The sequence below is a fragment of the Pelophylax lessonae genome (assembly GCF_965119305.1).
Source record: "Pelophylax lessonae genome assembly, chromosome: 8".
Taxonomy (NCBI): domain Eukaryota; kingdom Metazoa; phylum Chordata; class Amphibia; order Anura; family Ranidae; genus Pelophylax; species Pelophylax lessonae.
The window spans coordinates 148239723-148261779 of NC_138775.1; the positions used below are offsets into that span (position 1 = coordinate 148239723).

Below are 22057 nucleotides of genomic sequence, written 5' to 3' on the forward strand. Positions count from 1 at the left end.
ATTTATTGATTTAGGCCTCATGCACACTGGACATTATCAAAACGTCGGTAGAAAGCTGTAGCAGTAAAAGACATTTTTCAGCTTTTTTGCAGTAGCATTTTTTAGCCGTTTTCAGCTATAGCATTCTTTAGCTTTTTTTTCGCCAAAACTATACTCCCACAAAAGCTTATGGCTCAAAAACGTTGATGAACGCTGAATAGCCACTTTTTTTAATGAGTTTTTTTTAGCTTTTATGAGAGTTAGAGCGTTTTTACAGCTGAAAAACGCCTCCTAGAACCCACAAGTTTTTTTTTTTTTTTTTTACAGCCAAAAAACACCCCATGCCAAAAACTGCTGATAAAAGCCTATGTGTGCATGAACACATAGTTTAACATGCTGGGGAATTTACTGGCTGCAGAAAAAAAAAGTCAGACGCCAAAAACAGCAGCTGTAAAAACGTCTAGTGTGCATGAGGCCTTAAGCAGACAGCTTATTGATTTAGGCGGCCAGCAAACTTCTAAACTACAAAATAGATAATGAAGCAGCATGCCTATAACAAGCCAATGCAAAAAACAAACACTGCACTAAGCACTGCATTTATTTGGTACGCTGGTCACACTAAACCTAGGCCTAAAATATGTTCACAGTGCAGCCATGTTTGGTATAAATAAAAAGTATATATCCTTTAATCTTCCACTCAAAGTGACTTCAGCAAAAGTGTATGTTTGGCATATAGGATAAAGCCTAGTACATACAATGAAAGTATTGGACAAATGATCGTCTGTTTTTTTTTTTTTTTTTGCATGCTAGTCTCCATATCGAAAACGAATAGGTTATTAAAGTGAGAAAATTCTCGTACGACAGAATAAAAATTTGATAAAATGTATTTGTATTGTATTTTCACACAAAAACTGTACTGATTTATCAAAAATCGTATGATCACATGATCTGGTATTATGAAAAAAATGTACCTGTTTGTCCCTGTTTCAGACGAAAATGAATTAACGATCAGATATACTGCAGTATATTGAAGTATATACTGCAGTATATTGAAGTGTGTTAGTGCACTATTACTGTGCTCAGTGCTGTCAGCTTCCACATCTCATCGGCAGCATCCTAATCATATGGTGGGAGATTATCTAGGGGCAAAAACAGACCTGGAGAGTTTTCCAGTTGACGATCCACTGGGTTACTGGGTCATGAGAATAGACCACTAGCCAGAACTTGCCCAGTATGCAATTGAGCTGCACTGTATCCAGCGTGCTCTCCGAGCGGGCATTCAGTGCTACTGGAGGTTTTGGGACAGTAAAAAGAAAGCGTCTGTCCACAGACTCTACTGACCGGCTGACATTTATCAAAATTAATAATTTCTGGATTAGCAGCAGCTATCAAGCCTCTGATACTGATATCCCTGATTAAGTGTTTTCTGGATCTGGAATCTCTGCATTCTCTACGTGCCTAGCTTTGTGGGTATTGATTTTATCTGGAAGAAATTTTTTGATATAGGTTTCATGGGCACAATTAACAACCAAGGACCAATTTTTCCACCCCTGATGGACGGAAGAATATAACTTAAATTTTTGACAGCAAGGCCAATTTTTGCTTTCATCAAGAGTACCTCTATAGGGGTAGGATATGAAGGCATCCACCACCAACACCAAAAGCCCAATTTTTCTGCATCTGTTTGACCGGGCATATCATTTCAATTTTTGACAGCAAGGCCAATTCCTGCTTTTATCAGGGTTACAGTGTGAAGGCACCACCAACAGCCCAATTGTAATGCACCTGTTATTTCTATCCAAAGTCTGCAAAACATCTTGTTCCGAGTGCACTAAATTGTGGCCTCATCATAGAGACTGGCTCCTAAAGCAATTGTTCATAAAATAAAAAAAGCTTGCAGGGAAAATGTTTTTTTTTTTTGGTTCTATAAATGTCATTTTTGCTGCAGCAGGTTCTATACATGGTTCAGATGCGCCACTTTACAGGCAGACTAAGGGAACCCCCCAGGCACTATATTTAAAGGAATTTTTCATTTTTTATTGGTTCACTTTAAGCATCAGCAAATCACTGCTCATTTAAAAATTATAATTTTATTCATTGATACATGTCCCCCCATACCCTTTGTATGCCCAATAACTTGTATATATATTCCTTCAAAATGAGCACTTTTCCAATTTGAGTCCCATAGACATCAACTGGGTTCATTGTTTGGCTCCAAACTTTTGTGATGTTTTAAAGTTTTGACACAAACCGAACCGGGGGGGGGGGGGGAGTGTTTGGACTATCTCTGCTCCTTACACTTACCTAAGCCCAATCTCGATCCAGCCATGTGCACGAGAGCAGAGGCTCTCTCCCTCCTCATTGGCTTTAATACAGCAGTGGGAACCATTGGCTCTTGCTGCTGTTAATCACAGCTAGTGGCGAGGGAGCAGGGGGAGTGGCTGAGCACTTTCTGTGTATCCATAAGTCATAAGAGGCTCAGAAGTGAGCATGCACAAGGGGCTTGCTATGGGGGCACTAGGTGGGGAGGAAGGAGCCAAGAGGGCCTTTGGGGGACCTAAAAAGAGGAGGATTAGGGCTGCTCTGTGCAAAACCATTTCACAAAGCAGGTAAGTATGACATGTTTATTATTTTATTTTAAAAACACCCGAAGAGTTACAATCACTTTAACCAATTGAAGGCCAGGCCTTTTTCTGACATTTGTTGCTTACGAGAAAAAAAAATGGATTTTTGTAATTACCGTAAAATCATTTTCTCTGAGTTCATTGATGGACACAGCACTCCATATTCAGAACCATACAGGAGTAGGACACCAGGCATAAAAAACACTTGGCTACACCTATGGGCAGTCCTAGCTGGTAAACCTCCCCCTCTTTGCTACAGGGCTTCAGTTTAGTAACAAGCATATCAGAAGTATCAAAACTCTATAGAGGGGTGGGTGCTGTGTCCGTCAATGAACTCAGAAAAATGGATTTTACAAAAATCCTATTTTCTCTTTCGTTCGTTGATGCAAAACAGCACTTCAGAACCATAGGGAGGTCCCCAAGCAGTGCCAAAAACATGAGGGGTGGGACAAAACAAATCCCAAGGCTAAATAAGAAGCCAAGCAGGTAACAGGAGCTCAACAAAAAAAAACAACTGGAGCCCAACCCGAACAACACACCCCCAAAGAGGGAACAGACCCTCTAAACAGTAGCCTGCAAATCCTTGCGGCCAAAAGAAGCATCTGCAGATGCCAAAACAACCACGCCCGAGTAGAGGGCGCTGTTACATGCATAGGGAGAACCTGACCTTTGATACAATGGGCCTGATTCACCGTCTGTCTGATCCATCTGGAAATTGTCGCAGAAGAAGCAGACAGCCCTTTTCTTAGCCCATCCATGATCACAAACAGTGAGTCTAAGACTCTCTCGCTGTCAGATACACCCGAATCACCGGAACCACATCCAGAGCATGCAACGCAAATTCCTTGGAACGAGCGAACCTGGGACACAAAGAAGGCAACACAATGTTTTAATTCAAATGGAAGTAAAGACAACCTTAGATAGGAACGATGGGCTTGGACGAAGAACCACCTTATCTTTGTGGATCACCAAATAGGGGGGTTTGACAAGATAACACCGCCAGTTCCAACACTCTGCGAGCAGAGGTGATAGCCACCAAAAAAGCCAACTTCTGGGGGAAGGTGTAGATCAGACGATACTGGCCCCACGGGGCCACCAGAACATCTGTGGCGTCCACCAGATCATCCCCTGACCTTGCTACAAACCTCGGTACCTTTCTGTTGAGTTGGGACGCCAACAGGTCCACCTCTGGGGTGCTTCACCACAGTCATATGGTGAAACATGTCCGGATGAAGGGACCACTTCCCTTGGTCTAAGTATAGTCCACCTGCCAATTTTCCACACCTGGAATGTTCATGGCAGCGAGGGCCAAAACCAAGTGTTCTTCCCACCAGAGCCGCAAACACACTTTTTGTTCAGCTCTGGTAATTGACATAAGCCATTGTCCGACTGGATCCGTACTAGCAGCCCCCAGAGCCGGTGTGTCCAGTGATCCAGGCACAGCCGAAGTTCCAAGACATTAATCAGTAGTCTGGATTCTTCCAGCGTCCAACAACCCTGAGCAGTGCTCAGCCCCAGGACACCTCCCAACCTGGACAGACTGGCATCCGTCATGACCACTGTCCAATAAAAAGGGAGAAAAGAATTGCCCGAAGAGTCAAAGAACTAAGCCACCAGACCAGGAAACCCCTGGTTTTCTGACTCTGATTGTCCAGGGACTTTTGACACTTGTGCCATTTCACCAGGACCTCCCTTTGGAGGGGCCTCGTATAGAACTATGTAAACGGGACCGCCTCAAAAGGTGAACGCCATCAGGCCCAGCACTCGTATGCAAGTTCAGAGGGAGGACCTCCTGCGGGACAGCAACAGATGAATCGCAGCATGCAATTTCTGGAATTTGTCCAGAGAAGGAAGCACTCTGGCCAGAGCTGAATCCAGATTCAGACCCAGATAATCCAATTTTCTGGACAGGATCAGGGCAGACTTCTGGTAGTTCAGAAGCCAACCAAACTCCTTAAAGGTCTGGATAGTGATCTCCATATCCTCCACCAATGCAGATAAGGAATCAGCTCGCAAGAGGAGGTCTTCCAAGTAGCTCAGCACAGCAATCCCCCGCTGACGTTGCAACGCCAGAACCAGGGCAAGCACCTTCATGAAGACCTGAGGCAAGACCAAAGGGTAATGCCACAAACTGATAGTTCTCCTCTCCCACAGCAAAGTGGAGGAAACTCTGGTGTCGGGAACATATTAGAATGTGCAAGTAAGCATCTTTGATGTCAGTAGAGGCCAGGAAATCCCCCTGATGTAGGGATCCCACCACAGTGCGAATGGACTCATTCTGAATTTCTGTACCTGCGCAAAACAATTTAGGGCCTTGAGGTCCAGATTAGGATGAACCTTGCCCTCCTTCTTTGGGACCATAAACAGGTTTGAATAAAAACCTCAAAACCATTCAGATACCAAAACCGGGAAAATCAGTCCCTAAAGCAACAGGTCCTGCACCACGAGAGCTTGCAGCCTGTCCGGGAACAGATGTATGTTGGAAGGGAAGAACCTTTCCAGAGCGCAAGAACAAAACTCTATCTTGTCACTGGACACCAAGGAGGTCCACAGGCCCGTAAACCAATGTCCCCATATGCCGGGCATGTGTGGCGGCCCATCTTCATGCTGAAGGGGACTTGTCCACGGGTCTAGAGAAACCTGCTCTTGGCTTGCCAGACCAGGGCCACTTGGAACCTCCCGAGGAGGGCTTAAAAGGTTTGGAACCCTTGTCAGTGGACCCTCAAAATGGGAGGGATAAGAAAACACCTTTGCCCTGTGAGATGGCTTGTGAGTACCAAAAGGAACAGCCACCACCGCAGCCACCTCAGCTGTATCCTCCATCTTCAAAGTCTCCCGAATGGATGTGCTAAGTGCGTGAACCCGCGCCTTCTCATGTGCTGCCAGAGTTGGGGAGGGATCATCCTAACTATCTGAAAGATCAGAGAGCATGGCTAAAAACCCCACAGAGTGGACCATGACCGTGGCGACAAAGCCAGATTCAGGACCTGATGAGACAGATGAATCAGGGGAGGGGGTGGGGGGCAGGGCACTTTGGGCTAGCCCACCGCCCAAAAGCCACCTCCACCAGGGATACAAAGGACTCCAGGGCTGCCGTCAGTGCATCAATGGAAGAGTAAGACCCTGAGGAACCTGTTGCCTCTGAAAGCTGGTCAGGTGGGGAAACATGCTTCTGAGACTCCATGAGTGAAAAGGGAAAACCCACCAGAAAGACGTTTCTCTCCCACTGCCAGGGGACTCACCCAACCTGAGGCACCACACCCGCATTACTGCTGGGGCACCCAGACAAGCACCTGGCAACCTGAAGAAGAGAGGCAGGGACCCCGCCAGGACTCAATACCCCGGAGGAGCGTTGGTCTGCAACAGAGATAGTCAGGGATCCATGCGCGGTGTCCAGGGGAAAAGGAAACCCAGGAGTCAACACCAGGGGAAAGGGAGGGGCCCTCGCAGCCATATTCGCCTCCCTAGAAGCTCCACTGTCCTGATCACTGCTCCAATGCATGACGGGCCATCTAATAATGTCCGCTGGACTACACAAACATGGCCACTGAGAGAGAAACACACACAGACCCCAAAAGCATGGCGCCAGACATGGCAAATTGGCCACCACACGCAGCACCCATGAGGCTCCCAGGGACCAGGAAAGAAGCCCTGGAGCCTAGGCCACAACTCTGTGGTGGAAAGGAGACCTGGGCTGCAAATCCACTTACATGGGCAGCGCCCATCCCATCGGGGAAGACCATCCTGCCGGAGTAATGTCCGCCCGGCCCCCCCCACAGGTACTGTGCTGTACACACCAGCCCACGTCCCCCTTCGTCCCACCGCTCTACCTGGTGGGAAGAGGTGGCCCACAGGGATCTCTAAAATAGAGGGGGGCCTGGGGGGGGGGGAAGGAGGGAAACCTGCAGGTCTGACCATCCCGGGGGTGGGGGGCGCATGCACCCCCCACCGCATGCAGGGGGAGAGGGGGGGGGACATCTTACTCACCACACCATGGAACCAAGCAGGCACCACTCCAGACAGAACCTCTCACAACTGAAATGGGGGAAGCTGTTGGCCAGAAGGAACGCTGCGATTTGGGCCAGGACCTGGTTGTATGCGACCCCGCAAGGCATTTAACTCGCAGGCCAGCCCCCGTCAAGTAGGACTATGTCGCAGTTGACCTAGCACGGAGCTCTGGTCTACGCAAACTCGATTGCCAGATGGCCAGCCCATCGCCTAGCCCGGCAGTTGATTGTAGATCTCACAGGAAAAAACCAGGAGAAAAACATGACTTGTAAAAAGAAAAAATTGCCAGAACCAAACATCCCGGCAGGGAGCTACAATGAATGAAATATATTTGATCCCCTTGCTGATTTTGTAGGTTTGCCCACTGGCAAAGAAATAATCAGTCTATAATTGTAATGGTAGGTTTATTTTAACAGTGAGAGACAGAACAACAACAAAAAAATAAAAATCCAGAAAAACGCATTTTAAAAACATTTTAAATTGATTTGCATTTTAATGAGTGAAATAGGCATTTGATCCCCTATCAATTAGCAATATTTCTGGCTCCCAGGTGTCTTCTATACAGGTAACGAGTTGACATTAGGAGCATTCTCTTAAAGGGAGTGCTCCTAATCTCAGCTTGTTACCCTAATATAAGACACCTGTCCACAGAAGCAATCAATCAGATTCCAAGGCCAAGACCAAAGAGCTGACCAAAGATGTCCAGGACAAGATTGTAGACTTATACAAGGATGGAATGGGCCTCAAGGCCATCTCCAAGCATCTTGGTGAGAGGGTGACAATAGTTGGTGCGATTATTGGCAAATGGAAGAAACACAAAATAACTGTCAATCTCCTTTGGTCTGGGTCTCCATGGAAGATCTCACCTTGTGGAGTTTCAATGTTCATGACAATGGTGAGGAATCAGCCCAGAACTACACAGGAGAATCCTGTCAATGATCTCAAGGCAGCTGGGACCATAGTCACCAAGAAAACAATTGGTAACACACTACTCCGTAAAGGACTGAAATCCTGCAGTGCCCGCAAAGTCCCCCTGCTCAAAAAAGCACATGTACAGGCCGGTCTGAAATTTGCTTATGAACAGCTGAATGATTCAGGGGAGCACTGGGTGAAAGTGTTGTGGTCAGATGAGACAAAAATCGAGCTCTTTGGCATCAACTTACCTCGCTGTGTTTGGAGGAGGAGGATTGCTACCTATAATCCCAAGAACACAATCCCCACCATCAAAGACTGAAGTGGAAAAAATATGCTTTGGGAGTGTTTTTCTGCTAAGGGAAGGGGACATGACAACTTCACCGCTTCAAAGGGATGATGGATGGGGCCATGTACAGTGAAATCCTGGGTGAGATGGTCCTTCCCTCAGCCAGGGCATTGAAAATGGCCCAAAACACATGACCAAAGAAACAAAGGGGTGGCTCAAGAAGAAGCACATTAGGGTCCTGGAGTGGCCTAGCCAGTCTCCAGACCTTAATCCTATTGAAAATATGTGGAGGGAGCTGAAGGTTCGAGTTACCAAACGTCAGCCTCGAAACGTTAATGACTTGGAGAAGATCTGCAAAGAGGAGTGGGACAAAATCCCTCCTGAGATGTGTGCAAACCTGGTAGCCAACTAAAATAAACGTCTGACCTCTGTAATTGCCAACATAGATTTTGACACCAGGTACTAAGTCATGTTTTGCGAATAGGTCAAATACTTTTTTTACTCAAAATGCAAATCAATTTTGTAACTTATTGAAATGCGTTTTTGATAGATTTTTTGTTATTCTGTCTCTCACTGTTAAAAACAACCTACCCTTAAAATGATAGACTGATCATTTTTCAGTGGGCAAATGTACAAAATCAGCAGAGGGTCAAATACTTTTTTCCCCTCACTGTAGGTCCTTACCTTACTCCTGACTAGGCAGAAAAAAACTGAAGGTTTATAGCAGAGAGGAAGATGTATACTAGCTAGCACTGCCCATAGGTGTAGCCAAGTGTTTTTTCTGCCTAGTGTCCTACTCCTGGGGGGGGGGGGGGGGGCTGGGCAATATAACCCTATGGTTCTAAATATGGAGCACTTTGTCTGTCAATAAACAAAATTGAAATCAGTAATTTTTGATAGAAAATGACTTAGAACCCCACACATTATATACTTCCCCACACATTATATACATTTTTTTTTTTTTTTTTTTAGCAGAGACCCTAGAGAATAAAATGGCAGTCATTGCAATATTTTATGTCACACTGTATTCGTGCTGCGATCTTGCAAACACAATTTTTTTGGAAAAAATACACAATGAATTTTAAAAAAAGCAAAAACAGTAAAGTGTGCCCAATTATTTTTGCATAATCTAAAAGATGATGCTTTGCCGAGTAAATAGATACCCAACATGTCATGCTTTAAATTTGCGCACGTTTGCGGAATGGTGACAAATTATCCTACTTAAAAAACTCCATAGGCGACACTTTAAAATTTTTAACAGGTTACCTTTTTAGAGTTAGAGGAAGTATACTGCTAGAATTATTGCTCTCGCGCTAACAATCGTGGAGATACCTCACATGTGTGGTTTGAACACATTTACTTTTACGGGCACTTGCGTATAGGTTCCCTTCTGCCCATGAGTACGGAGGGACGGGGCACTTTACATTTTATTTTCTTATTTATTTTACTTTTTATTTTTTAATTTTTAACACTTTTATAGCTGTTACAGGAAATGTAAAAATCCCTCCTGACAGTAATAGGCAGTGACAGGTACTTTTTATGGAGGGATCTTGGATCTATAGGACCACAAACCCCTCCTCTGCAAGATCAGCGTTTTTTTGAATACTTTCAAATTTTTAGAACTTGCACCTTTAAGACTCCAGTAAACCTGAAGTGACGTTGTGACGTCGCCTCCAGGTTACTACATTGGAGAACTGATAGTCTCGGCCAGCAGGTGGACAAGCTGGCTGGTCGCTGGGGTCACCGGTGGGATGGGAGATCCCCGGCAGAGCGGCGGAAGATGGTGGGGTGGGGGGGAACCCCTTCCGCTGCTTGTAATAACAGCTGAGCGGCTGCTTAGCAGCATCGGTTGTTATTACAAGAAAGCCGAGCTGTAAGCTCTAAAAAAACAGCTGCAGCTGCAGGCATTACCCCGGTACAACCACTTGAAGCAGAATGACTTACAGGTACGTGATTTTGTGGTAAGTGGTTAAGAACTCGTAAGCCGCAATATCTTATATTTTTATTTTTGTATTTAAAGCGGAGTTCCACCCAAAAGTGGAACTCCCGCTCATCTGCTTCCTCCCCCCCCTCCGGTGCCACATTTGGCACCTTTCAGGGAGGTTTTGACAGGTACCCTTTCCCACTTCCGGGAGACAGTGCCGCGGCACTGTCCCTCTGAAGTTATGTGCCCCTTCTCCTTCCCTCACTGCTGGGCCACTTAAAATGCGCAGTGCTCTTTGCGCATACGCAGCAGGGAAATGGCTGTTAAGGCTTCATTGCTGGTTTCCCTTAGAATGAATGGCGGCAGCAGCACCCGGCAGCCGATCCAAAAGTCAGCTGGGGTGCTGACATCGCAGACACCCTGGACAGGGAAGTGTCTATATATTAAAAGTCAGCAGCTACAGTTTTTGCAGCTGCTGACTTTTAATTTTTTTTTCCCCAGCTGGAACACCTCTCCTCTCACACTATTTTGAAATGTTGTTCTGAAGTTTGTTTGCCCCTATCTTTGGAAGATGTTAAATATTCTAATAGATATGGGGTAGCATTTGGTATCCCAGGCAACAGATGCCATGTTTTGCTTAGTATTCATGCTTACTGTTTTTTTCCAATGAAAATAACTGCACTTTTTTTTGCAGGTTTATTGATTTAATTTTTGCCTAATCCCACATTACACATGATTTACATAAATGAACAATGTTCTTTTGCATCTAGTTCCCCATCAGGCTACAACATGTTGTGTGAATACAATACAATTATGCAAAACTAGTTTGATCCACACTACTAAATAATTTAAAAGGGAAATTGTATACTGTAGGATAATTAGAAGCACACATATGAATCTAGACAGGAAGGGAAAAATCTACTTTCATGTTCAACACTTAAATTGTCACACCATTTTTTTCTCTTCGAGTGACACAGTAAATTCTGTTTCTCTTAGGATAGGAACAGATGATCATGGATGGTGAGCTGTATTGGATTGCTGCCAGACATATTTGATGTTGAGGACAAATAAAGAGCCCATTTTTTCATCCTTTTTTTTTTTTTTTAGTGTAGATGTGAGATCTGAGGTCTTTTTGACCCCAGATCTCACATTAAAGAGGTCCTGTCATGCTTATTTCTATTACAAAGGATGTTTACATTCCTTGTAATAGGAATTAAAGTGATCAAAACATAAAAAAGTATAAAAGTAAAAAGTAAAAGATAAAATAAATAGGAAAAAAAAAAGAAAAAAAAAAAAAAAGAAAGCGCCCCGTCCTCGTTAGCTCGCGCGCAGAAACAAGCGTATATGCAAGTCGTGCCCACATATGTAAAGGGTGTTAAAACCACACATGAGGTATCACTGCGATCATTAGAGCAAGAGCAATAATTTGAGCTCTAGACCTCCTCTGTAACTCTAAACTGGTAACCTGTAGAAAATTTAGAATGTCGCCTATGGGGATTTTTAAGTACCAAAGTTTGTCGCCATTCCACGAATGTGCGCAATTTTGAAGCATGACATGTTGTGTATCCATTTACTTGGTGTAACATTATATTTCACATTATAGAAAAAAAATTGGGCTAAATTTTCTGTTGTCTTATTTTTTTTTTTAAAAAATATATATTTTTTCCAAAAAAATGCGTTTGTAAGACCCCTGCGCAAATACAGTGTGATGAAAAATTATTGCAAAAATCTCCATTTTATTCTATAGGGTCTCTACTAATATATATATATATATATATATATATATATATATATATATATATATACATACAGTGGGTACGGAAAGTATTCAGACCCCCTTAAATTTTTCACTCTTTGTTATATTGCAGCCATTTGCTAAAATCATTTAAGTTCATTCTTCTTCCTCATGAATGTACACATAGCACCCCATACTGACAGAAAAACACAGAATTGTTGACATTGTTGCAGATTTATTAAAAAAGAAAAACTGAAATATCACATGGTCCTAAGTATTCAGACCCTTTGCTCAGTATTTAGTAGAAGCCCCCTTTTGATCTAATACAGCCAGGAGTCTTTTTGGGAAAGATGCAACAAGTCTTTCACACCTGGATTTGGGGATCCTCTGCCATTCCTCCTTGCAGATCCTCTCCAGTTCTGTCAGGTTGGATGGTAAACGTTGGTGGACAGCCATTTTTAGGTCTCTCCAAAGATGCTCAATTGGGTTTAAGTCAGGGCTCTGGCTGGGCCATTCAAGAACAGTTGTTGTTGTGAAGCCACTCCTTCGTTATTTTAGCTGTGTGCTTAGGGTCATTGTCTTGTTGGAAGGTAAACCTTCGGCCCAGTCTGAGGTCCAGAGCACTCTGGAGAAGGTTTTTGTCCAGGATATCCCTGTACTTGGCCGCACTCATCTTTCCCTCGATTGCAACCAGTCGTCCTGTCCCTGCAGCTGAAAAACACCCCCACAGCATGATGCTGCCACCACCATGCTTCACTGTTGGGACTGTATTGGACAGGTGATGAGCAGTGCCTGGTTTTCTCCACACATACCGCTTAGAATTAAGGCCAAAAAGTTCTATTTTGGTCTCATCAGACCAGAGAATCTTATTTCTCACCAGTCCTTCAGGTGTTTTTTAGCAAACTCCATGCGGGCTTTCATGTGTCTTACACTGAGGAGAGGCTGCCATAAAGCCCCGACTGGTGGAGGGCTGCAGTGATGGTTGACTTTCTACAACTTTCTCCCATCTCCTGACTGCATCTCTGGAGCTCAGCCACAGTGATCTTTGGGTTCTTCTTTACCTCTCTCACCAAGGCTCTTCTCCCCCGATAGCTCAGTTTGGCCAGACGGCCAGCTCTAGGAAGGGTTCTGGTCATCCCAAACGTCTTCCATTTGAGGAATATGGAGGCCACTGTGCTCTTAGGAACCTTAAGTGCAGCAGAAATCTTTTTGTAACCTTGGCCAGATCTGTGCCTTGCCACAATTCTGTCTCTGAGCTCTTCAGGCAGTTCCTTTGACCTCATGATTCTCATTTGCTCTGACATGCATTGTGATCTGGAAGGTCTTATATAGACAGGTGTGTGGCTTTCCTAATCAAGTCCAATCAGTATAATCAAACACAGCTGGACTCAAATGAAGGTGTAGAACCATCTCAAGGATGATCAGAAGAAATGGAAAGCACCTGAGTTAAATATATGAGTGTCACAGCAAAGGGTCTGAATACTTAGGACCATGTGATATTTCAGTTTTTCTTTTTTAATAAATCTGCAACAATGTCAACAATTCTGTGTTTTTCTGTCAGTATGGGGTGCTATGTGTACATTCATGAGGAAGAAGAATGAGCTGAAATGATTTTAGCAAATGGCTGCAATATAACAAAGAGTGAAAAATTTAAGGGGGTCTGAATACTTTCCGTACCCACTGTAACTGGGTACTAATATTTTTTTTAGGTAAAATTGATCCAGGGAATATCCGATTGCATTTCAGTGGATCAGGAAGGATTTTTTTCCCCTGCTGTAGCAAATTGGATCATGCTTTGCTTGGGGTTTCCACCTTCCTCTGTTTTAACTGTGGGTGTAGGATTGTGTATATGGGATTGTATGGCTGTTTTTTTTTTCCTTTCTTTTTTTTATTGGTTGAACTAGATGGACCTGTGTCTTTTTTCAACCTAACTAACTATGTAACTGTGGGGGCCATAATCTGGAAGTGGAAAGAACATAATTTCACCATAAACCGGCCATGACTAGGTGCTCCTCGCAAGATTTCTGAAAGGGGAGTGAAAATAATTGTCAGAAGAGTTAATTATGAGCCCAGGACCCCTTCTTGTCCAAGGAGCTTCAGAAAGACCTGGAATTAGCATGTACAATTATTTCAAAGAAAACAATAAGTAATGCACTCAACTGCCATGGTCTGTATGCACGCTCACCATGCAAGACTCATTTGCTGAAGAAAAAGCATGTTAAAGCTCATTTAAAGTTTACTGCACAACATTTAGACAAGCCTGTGAATTACTGAAAGTATAGTCTGGACAGATGAGACCAAAAATTGTACTCTTTGGATGCCATAATACACACCATGTTTGGAGGTAAAATGGCAATGCACAACACCCCAATAACACTATACGAACAGTGAAGTTTGGAGGTAGGAACATCATGGTGTGGGGCTGTTTTTCAGCATACGGTACTGGCAAACTTTAGGTCATTGAAGAAAGGATGAAAGGAAAAATATGCCAAGACATTCTTGATAAAAATCTGCTGACATCTACTAGGATGAGGGAGATGAAATGAGAGCGGTCACTTCAGCAAGACAATGATCCCAAACACAAAGCCAAAGAAACTCTCAATTGGTTTTAAAGAAAGAAAATAAAGCTGCTAGAATGGCCCAGCCAATCACTTGACTTGAATCCAATAGAAAATGTATGGAAACAACTAAAGATCAGAGTTCATAGAAGAGGCCCATGGAACCTTCAAGATTTTAATGTTTATGTGGAAAAAAATGGGTCCAAAAATCACACCTTAGCAATGCATGCGACTAGTTTCTCCATACAGTCTTGAAGCTGTCACAAGTATTACATACATTTCAGTTAGCATGTTCAATACCTTTTCTCTGTGTCATTCCATTTTATTACACACTTTTTTTTCTAAATGTATTAATTTTAATTTCTTTGTATGTATGGATTGCATGGGTTGTTACTGGCATGTGGTGGAAATTTCATGTCAATAGCACCTTTATAAATATATTTACCTAGAAAAATGGAGACTCATTCAATACTTATTTTACCCGCTCTATACCCCACATGCACAGTTAGGCAAAATGTAAATGAAAACACTGCAAAAACAACATTGATTATGAATATATTAACCTTTATTGAACATTTCTAACTTTTTCTTTTAGGAAACATTGGGCTTATTTTTAACCACAACTGACGATGGATTACAACAGAAAAATATCCCACTGCTTTGCTAGATTTAAAGCTGAGCTCCGCACAGCTGACTCCACCACCCGTCACCACTTCCATTTCCTCAACTAACTGCTGTGCTAGTTTTTAAAAACCTATGCTACCCTCACCCCTTTTACTTACCTATAGCCATAGTCACATGATGTTCTGAGCCCCAGGTCTCCTGTCTTTTTTTATGGAAGGGGGGGGTCCTTCTTCAGGTGCCCACCTTGCTACCTCTGTTATGTAGGCATTCCCCACTGGCTGTCCAGTAGCAGGATCCTCTTAGGCTACATGTAAACGGGCCATTTAAAAAAGTCCTTTGAACGCTGGAACTTGACAGCTACAGAACGACGTTTAAAAACACCCGTTGTGTCGCATTTGCATGCTGCGTTTGGACGCGTTTAGCGGCGTTTGCGTTCAGAGGCGTTTTTTTGAAAAATACATCTGGAGACCCTCCCAAATACCCACAATTCATATTTTTCAGCCATTTCCATGTGAGAGAAGAGTCAGAGAAAAGTGAGCAGTGGCAGAGAGAGCAGTGTGTTTGTAGAAAGCTGAATTTGTTGGGGTGTTTTAACGATGGATCCAAACATGAGCATATGTGCGGAAATGCTCCTGATGTTGCTGTTGCTGAGGCTCCAAAGACTTAGGAAATTGCGTGAGAGGACCAGACTTCACCGCTACTGGACTCATCCATCGATGGCTCAACGCACGTCTACGGGATATTTTGTTAATATCTATGTCCAGCTGCGTCATTATCCCGATAAATTCTTTAATTTTACGAGGATGTCTATTGGCACGTTTGATGATCTCCTGGTGGAGCTTGGGTGGTACTTACTTTTAAATGTGGGAGGAGCCTGGGTGGGACTTACTTTAAAACGTGGGAGGGGTTATCAAATTTACCTTCTGGCTGAAGCCCCTGGTCTTTTTCCCACCTAGCAATGCCCCTGGTCATGACTAAGAAAACATGTTCTAGCCTATAGGCACCTACACGCATTTTGTCAGCCAACTCAATTTTAAATATCAGAATGTTTACATTTGTCAACTGAAGGCTCAAAATATATACAGCATTTCATCACAAAAACCCTACAGGCTTCATACTGCATTTTTCACGTGTATATTGAAAAAAAAAATCTCAATGAAGAAAGTTAAGTATCAGTATATAAAGTTGTAATACACAATGTTCAGAAAGAGCTCAAATCAAAGATTCAAATCTACTGTATTCCTAGTTTTTGCATTTTCTATCAAAGAACTCTTAGCATTTTTTAACAGGTTATATCTTCACATTAGTTTGGATGGGCTTTATGTCTGCAAAAATGTTTTTTTTTTTTTTAACATACAGTACATCCTAAAATAATAGAAAAAAAAATATGCTTACTATTATATACTGATATGGATCTATGGATGCCATTGTGAGAGGAAGTGATTAGAGGTCCAGTTCTCCAGGAAAACCACTTCTCTTCTAAGTATGAAAATGATATGCATTAGTAAGATGACATGAATGAATATTTAAACTAAAATCAGTAAAGAATTGGTTCATTACAGTACTTTACAGGCTTTACATCGCTACACAAGTGGACTGGACATACTCTTTTATCCATTATTTCTCATCAGTGCAGGCAGGGCCTTGTAATTTTGCAATAATATCAAGCATAGTATAGTGCAACCATGCTGTAACAAAATAAATTTTGTTTCCAGCAAAAGCAATGAAATTGTTCAAGTTAGTCTCAGTACTAAAATTTTCAAGTCATTCTTCTTCACTGTACCTAAGCTACAGAGGTCAGTGAAGTGTTTTGAACCTTTTTTACTATGTGTTTAGAATATGTAAATTCTTGAAATTCCAGCCTAGTCAATGTTTACTTTGAAGTATATGTGAACCTCCATAATTTTCTCTTTTTTTAGTCTGTTAAATATGCATCTAAAATGTATTGCTATATCACTTCATAAGTTCACAAATATACTTGTTGACCCTGCCAGAAGTCTTGTGAGCTAATAACCTTCTGTGCTCTCTGCCTGCACTGCGCTCTTCTCCGTTACATTTTTTTTCTAGTAATGTCTGGACAGCAATTTCCTCCTACCTATGTTATGGGAAGAAAAGAGGAGGAGAAGATTTGTACTTCTGCCTTAAGGTTACAAACTTGCTCCTCCATGGATGCAGTGTGGTGAGGCTAGGAAGTTATGGTGGTATAAATAGGTGAAAAAGGTCAAAAAAAAAAAAGGTATTGCATCTGTTACATTTTGGGAACTGGTAATCTGAAATATATTGCTCTGGATTGAGCATGCACAAGTGCCCAATAGGAAATGGCTCCCTATTGGGAGCTTAGAAGGGAGGAGGAGCCAGGAGTGGCAGCGGGAGACCGCAGAAGAGGAGGTTCAGGCTCTGTACAAAAAAGGTAAGTATCACATGTTTGTTATCTTACAATCACTTTAGGCCTAAATTTCAGCTTGACAAAGTGAACCTCAAATTATTACATATCATAACGAACTCCTTTCTCCATGTTATTTTTCTTTTGTTCCGTAAATATGTATATGCCCTTTCCAGAATGGGCAAAGTATGAGATATTACAAGCGATTTTGAAGAACTCTTTTAGTGATTAAGATGTGTAGTAGTAGAGGAGTGCAGAGAGTATGATGGTGGGCAGGTGGTTCAGAAGAGCACTGCAGAGGTTACGACAGCTGGCAGTATATGAAGGAGGGAAGCATGGAGCTTATGACAGCAGGCAGTATATGCGGGAGAGAAGTGCGGAGTGAATAATGTGGGCTGTAAAAGCAGAAGAGGGGCATGGAAGGTATGGCAGTAGGCAGTATGTGAAGGAGAGCAGTGTGGAGAGTATGACAGTGGCTTTTTGTTTTTAGGAGAGGAGTGTGCAGAATATGATGGCAAGAACCACAGCCAATATGTGTGGGTGAAGTCAGTAGAGAGTATGAGTTAGTGGGCCAAATGTGTAGCAGAGGAGTGGAGAAGGTATGAGAAAGGGCAATATGTGCAGGAGCGGAGTGCAGAAGGTATTTGCCAATCATGATGATGGTGTTATAAAGGATTGTGGTGTAGTGATAGGGAAGAATATGGAGCAGCATTAGGAGGGACAATAGAACAGTGACGGATAAGATTGTACAGCAGCAAGAACGGGGATTTCACACTGTTCGGTGGAGGCTAGAAGCAGTGGTAAGTGGTAGAGCTATGTACTTACATAAAGGGTTTTTTGTAGGAAGGACATGCATTACTACTGGTCCCTATTGGCCTCACTTTGCCTCTGACCTCTAGGTTTCTGCCCTTCATACCTGCACTGGTCCCTGTCCCCCTCCCTCCCTTGCAACCCATGACAGAGTCCCCCAAAAAGTAAGGATCCAAAATTTGAAGGCGTCGGTCCCTGATTGAACAGATTGTATACAAATTTAAGATTCGTTCACTGAAAGGACCATAAAACAACGTTTTTTAACCACTTGACCTCCGTAAGATTTAGCCCCCTTCATGACCAGGCCATTTTTTGCTACAGTATACAGCACTGTGCTACTTTAACTGACAATTGCATGGTCATTCAATGCTGAACACAAATTAAATTTATGTCATTTTTTTCCCCCACAAATAGAGCTTTCTTTTGGCAATATTTGATAACCACTGGGTTTTTTTATTTTCTGTGCTATGAATGAAAAAAAAAAAACTGAAATTTATAAAATATATCAAATAAAATGTTTTAAAAAATTCAGATTTCTTCAAAAATGTAGGCTAATAAGTATTCTGTGACATATCTTTGGTCAAAATCCCAATAAGCGTATATTGATTGATGTGCGCAAAAGTTATAGCATCTACAAATTATGGTACAGTATCTCACAAAAGTGAGTGCACCCCTCACATTTTTGTAAATATTTTATTATATCTTTTCAAGTGACATTACAAAAGAAAAGACACTTTGCTACAATATAAAGTAGTGAGTGTACAGCTTGTATAACAGTGTAAATTTGCTGTCCCCTCAAAACAACAACACACAGCCATTAATGTCTAAACCGCTGGCAACACAAGTGAGTACATCCCTAAGTGAAAATGTGCCAATTGGGTCCAATAAACCATTTTTCCTCCCCAATGTCATGTGACTCATTAGTGTTACAAGGTCTCAGGTGTGAATGGGGAGCAGGTATAGTAAATTTGGTGTTATCGCTCTCACTCTCTCATACTGGTCACTGGAAGTTCAACATGGCACCTCATGGCAAAGAACTCTCTGAGGATCTAAAAAAAAGAATTCTTGCTCTACATAAAGATGGCCTAGGCTATAAGAAGATTGCCAACACCCTGAAACTGAACTGCAGCACGGTTGCCAAGACCATACAGTGGCTTAACAGGACAGGTTATAATCAGAACAGGCCTTGTCAAGGTCCACCAAAGAGGTTGAATGCACGCGCTCAGCGTCATAGTCAGAGGTTGTCTTTGGGAAATAGATGTATGAGTGCTGTCAGCATTGTTGCTGAGGTTGAAGGAGTAGGGGTCAGCCTGTCAGTGCTCAGACCATACACTGCATCATACGCGGCACACTGCAGCAAATTGGTCTGCATGGCTGTTGTCCCAGAAGGCAGCCTTTTCTAAAGATGATGCTCAAGAAAGCCGGCAAACAGTTTGCTGAAGACAAGAAGACTCAGGACATGGATTACTGGTACCATGTACTGTGGTCTGATGAGACCAAGATAAACATACTTGGTTCAGATGGTGTCAAGCGTGTGTGGCAGCAACCAGGTGAAGGGTACAAAGACAAGTGTGTCTTGCCTACAGTCAAACAAGGTGGTGGGAGTGTCATGGTCTAGGGCTGCATGAGTGCTGCCGACACTGGGGAGACTGGGCTGCAGGGCAGTATTCCAACATGATAACGACCCCAAACACACCTCCAAGATTACCACTGCCTTGCTAAAGAAGCTGAAGGTACAGGTGATGGACTGGCCAAGCATGTCTCCAGACCTAAACCCTATTGAGCATTTGTGGGGCATCCTCAAATAGAAGGTGGAGGAGCACAAGGTCTCTAACCTCCAGAAGATCTGTGATGTCGTCATGGAGGAGTGGAAGAGGACTCCAGTGGCAACTTGTGATGCTCTGGTGAACTCCATGCCCAATAGGGTTAAGGCAGTGCTGGAATATAATGGTGGCCACACAAAATATTGACACCTTGGGCCCAATTTGGACATTTTAACTTAGGGGTGTACTCACTTTTGTTGCTAGTGGTTTAGACATTAATTGCTGTGTGTTGAGTTATTTTGAGGGGACAGCAAATTTACACTGTTATACAAGCTGTACACTCAACAGCAAAGTGTCATTTCTTCAGTGTTGTCACATAAAAAGATATAAAATATTTACAAAAATGTGAAGGGTGTACTCACTTTTGTGAGATAATATATATATACACAAATTTTTATTAATTTTTTCATACTAGTAATGGCGACGATCAGCAACCTATAGTTGGACTACGATAATATGGCGGACAATCTGATACTAACTGAGATTTTGTGGGAAGCAGTGACACTTCTACAGTGATCAGTGATTAAAATATACACTGTCACTGTACTAATGACACTGGCTGGAAAGGGGTTAAACATCTAGAGCGATCAAGGTGTTAAATGTGTGCCTAACCAGTGTTTAGGTGTTTACTGTGAGGTGCTTTTTATTCCCTGCTTTGCAAGGAAACAAAAACTGGCACATTCTCGCTGACAGGACAGAGCTCTTTATTGTTTACATAGACAGAGCTCTGTACTGTCTTCCTCCTGGCCGATCAGTAGGTGCTGGCGATCATCCATTGGCCAGCCCCTGCTGATCAGTTTGTACTGTGACTAATCACAGCACAGCCAGTGCGCGCACCCAGAAGAGCAGAATCACATATATACATACGTGATTCTGTGCAGCCAGCCTTCACTGTAGGAGTAAAGCTATAGTGCATAGTTGGCAAGTGGTTAATCTATGCAACTTATGCATTATAGTTAAACTTTTATGAGTACCTAAAGATTTTCTTTAAATCCCATAGACAATATTCTTGAAATACAGTTTATGGACAGGCAAAACATTTAGGATAATTTCAAAAAGCTGGCAGCATATCAAACATGTAGGTGGTATGGCTGGCCTATATTTTCAATATTCCTATTCAGCCTGCAGATTAACCTAACTAAAGCATTTTAATCCTTCATCAATACTTGTACACCCACTTATAGGTGCTGCCCTAAAGGCCTGTCACAAAGCCAGTGCCAACACATCATTCTCAAGGTCTACTCACGCCCTTCAAAGTAATTCCAGGTCTTCCTCTTCAAGAGTTGCTTCTTTCTTTAGGATGCCAACTGTTTTCTTTTTCATTACCCAGCCAACATCTTCATCTCCTATATAAATATTTAAAAAACATGAATTAGATGTAATATTTTCATAATGATACTATCACCAGATGCATCCGTTTGGATCCTGCGCCATATGCTTTACTGCAAATAATACAATTTTAACTTGCAAAAAAAGTGTGTGCCATTAAACTAAAAAAAATTATAATGCATGCCATATTCCAAAAAAACTTTGTCTAGTAGGAATGGTCTCAAACCTATGCATATAGTAGTCAACAGCCTCACTTCCATCATGATTTGCTATGTTGGGTTTAAGGATTTCATGTCTGCCGTCACTGATAGGGCACCATCTCCCATACTCCCATATGAACATTCTTAATGTAGTTTAGTACTTGTTTCGTATCTCTCGAATTTGCAGGTGTACTGACAACTAATGCCTGTAAGAAATAATCTATGTACTCATCTGAAAGTTAAAGACCTAATCCCACTAATCATGGGTCTTCCAGGGGTGTTTTCCATGCTCTTTTTTGGAAGATAGTACATGATTAGCACCCTTACTATTGAGGGGATCATTATTGATGTTCCTTCTTTTTAAGGATCTTTTTTGTAAACACTGGACACCAATTTCACTAACTCCTTATAATCCAAACCAGGATTCTTAGGAACACACACAATGGGTTCATTTACTAAAGCTGGAGACTGCAAAATCAGGGTCACTTGGAAACAAGCTTTATAGAAGAAGCTGAGGTTAGAAGATTGGTTTTTATGCAGAAGTGAGCCTGATTTTGCACTCTCCAGCTTTAGTAAATAAACCCCAATGTACTGTATGCTTCTTTGTCGGATAGAATATTGTCCATCCCATTCAAATAATCTGTTTTATTGAGAGACAATACCAACCCCTTGTCGGCAGGATGAATAACCAAGTTTTTATCCTCCCTTTACACTTTTTATACCTGCCATTACTTTTTATCTTCATACACCTTTTTGATCTCAACCTCTCCATATCATTGATATCCATAGCTCTAAATAAACTAATGTGGGGATTGTTAATATTTTCAGGGTTAAATAAGGAAGCGTTAGCTAAAGATTA

At 42.4% G+C, this 22057-nt stretch overlaps 1 protein-coding gene across 2 annotated transcripts in view; it reads right to left on the reverse strand.

The window, feature by feature from the left end:
* Positions 1–22057, reverse strand: part of PLA2G4A (phospholipase A2 group IVA) — a 201629-nt gene that overhangs the window by 116154 nt on the left and 63418 nt on the right. Inside the window, exons 2-3 of one of the 2 annotated variants that reach the window (XM_082264962.1) lie at positions 20916–21015; positions 16049–16132 (exon numbers count right to left, since the gene is read on the reverse strand). In XM_082264962.1, the coding sequence (XP_082121088.1) occupies positions 16049–16081 (33 nt within the window). In that variant the 5' untranslated portion in view covers positions 16082–16132; positions 20916–21015. Of the gene's footprint in view, positions 1–16048; positions 16133–20911; positions 21016–22057 lie in introns of both variants that reach the window. The other variant, XM_082264963.1, reaches the window with a different exon arrangement.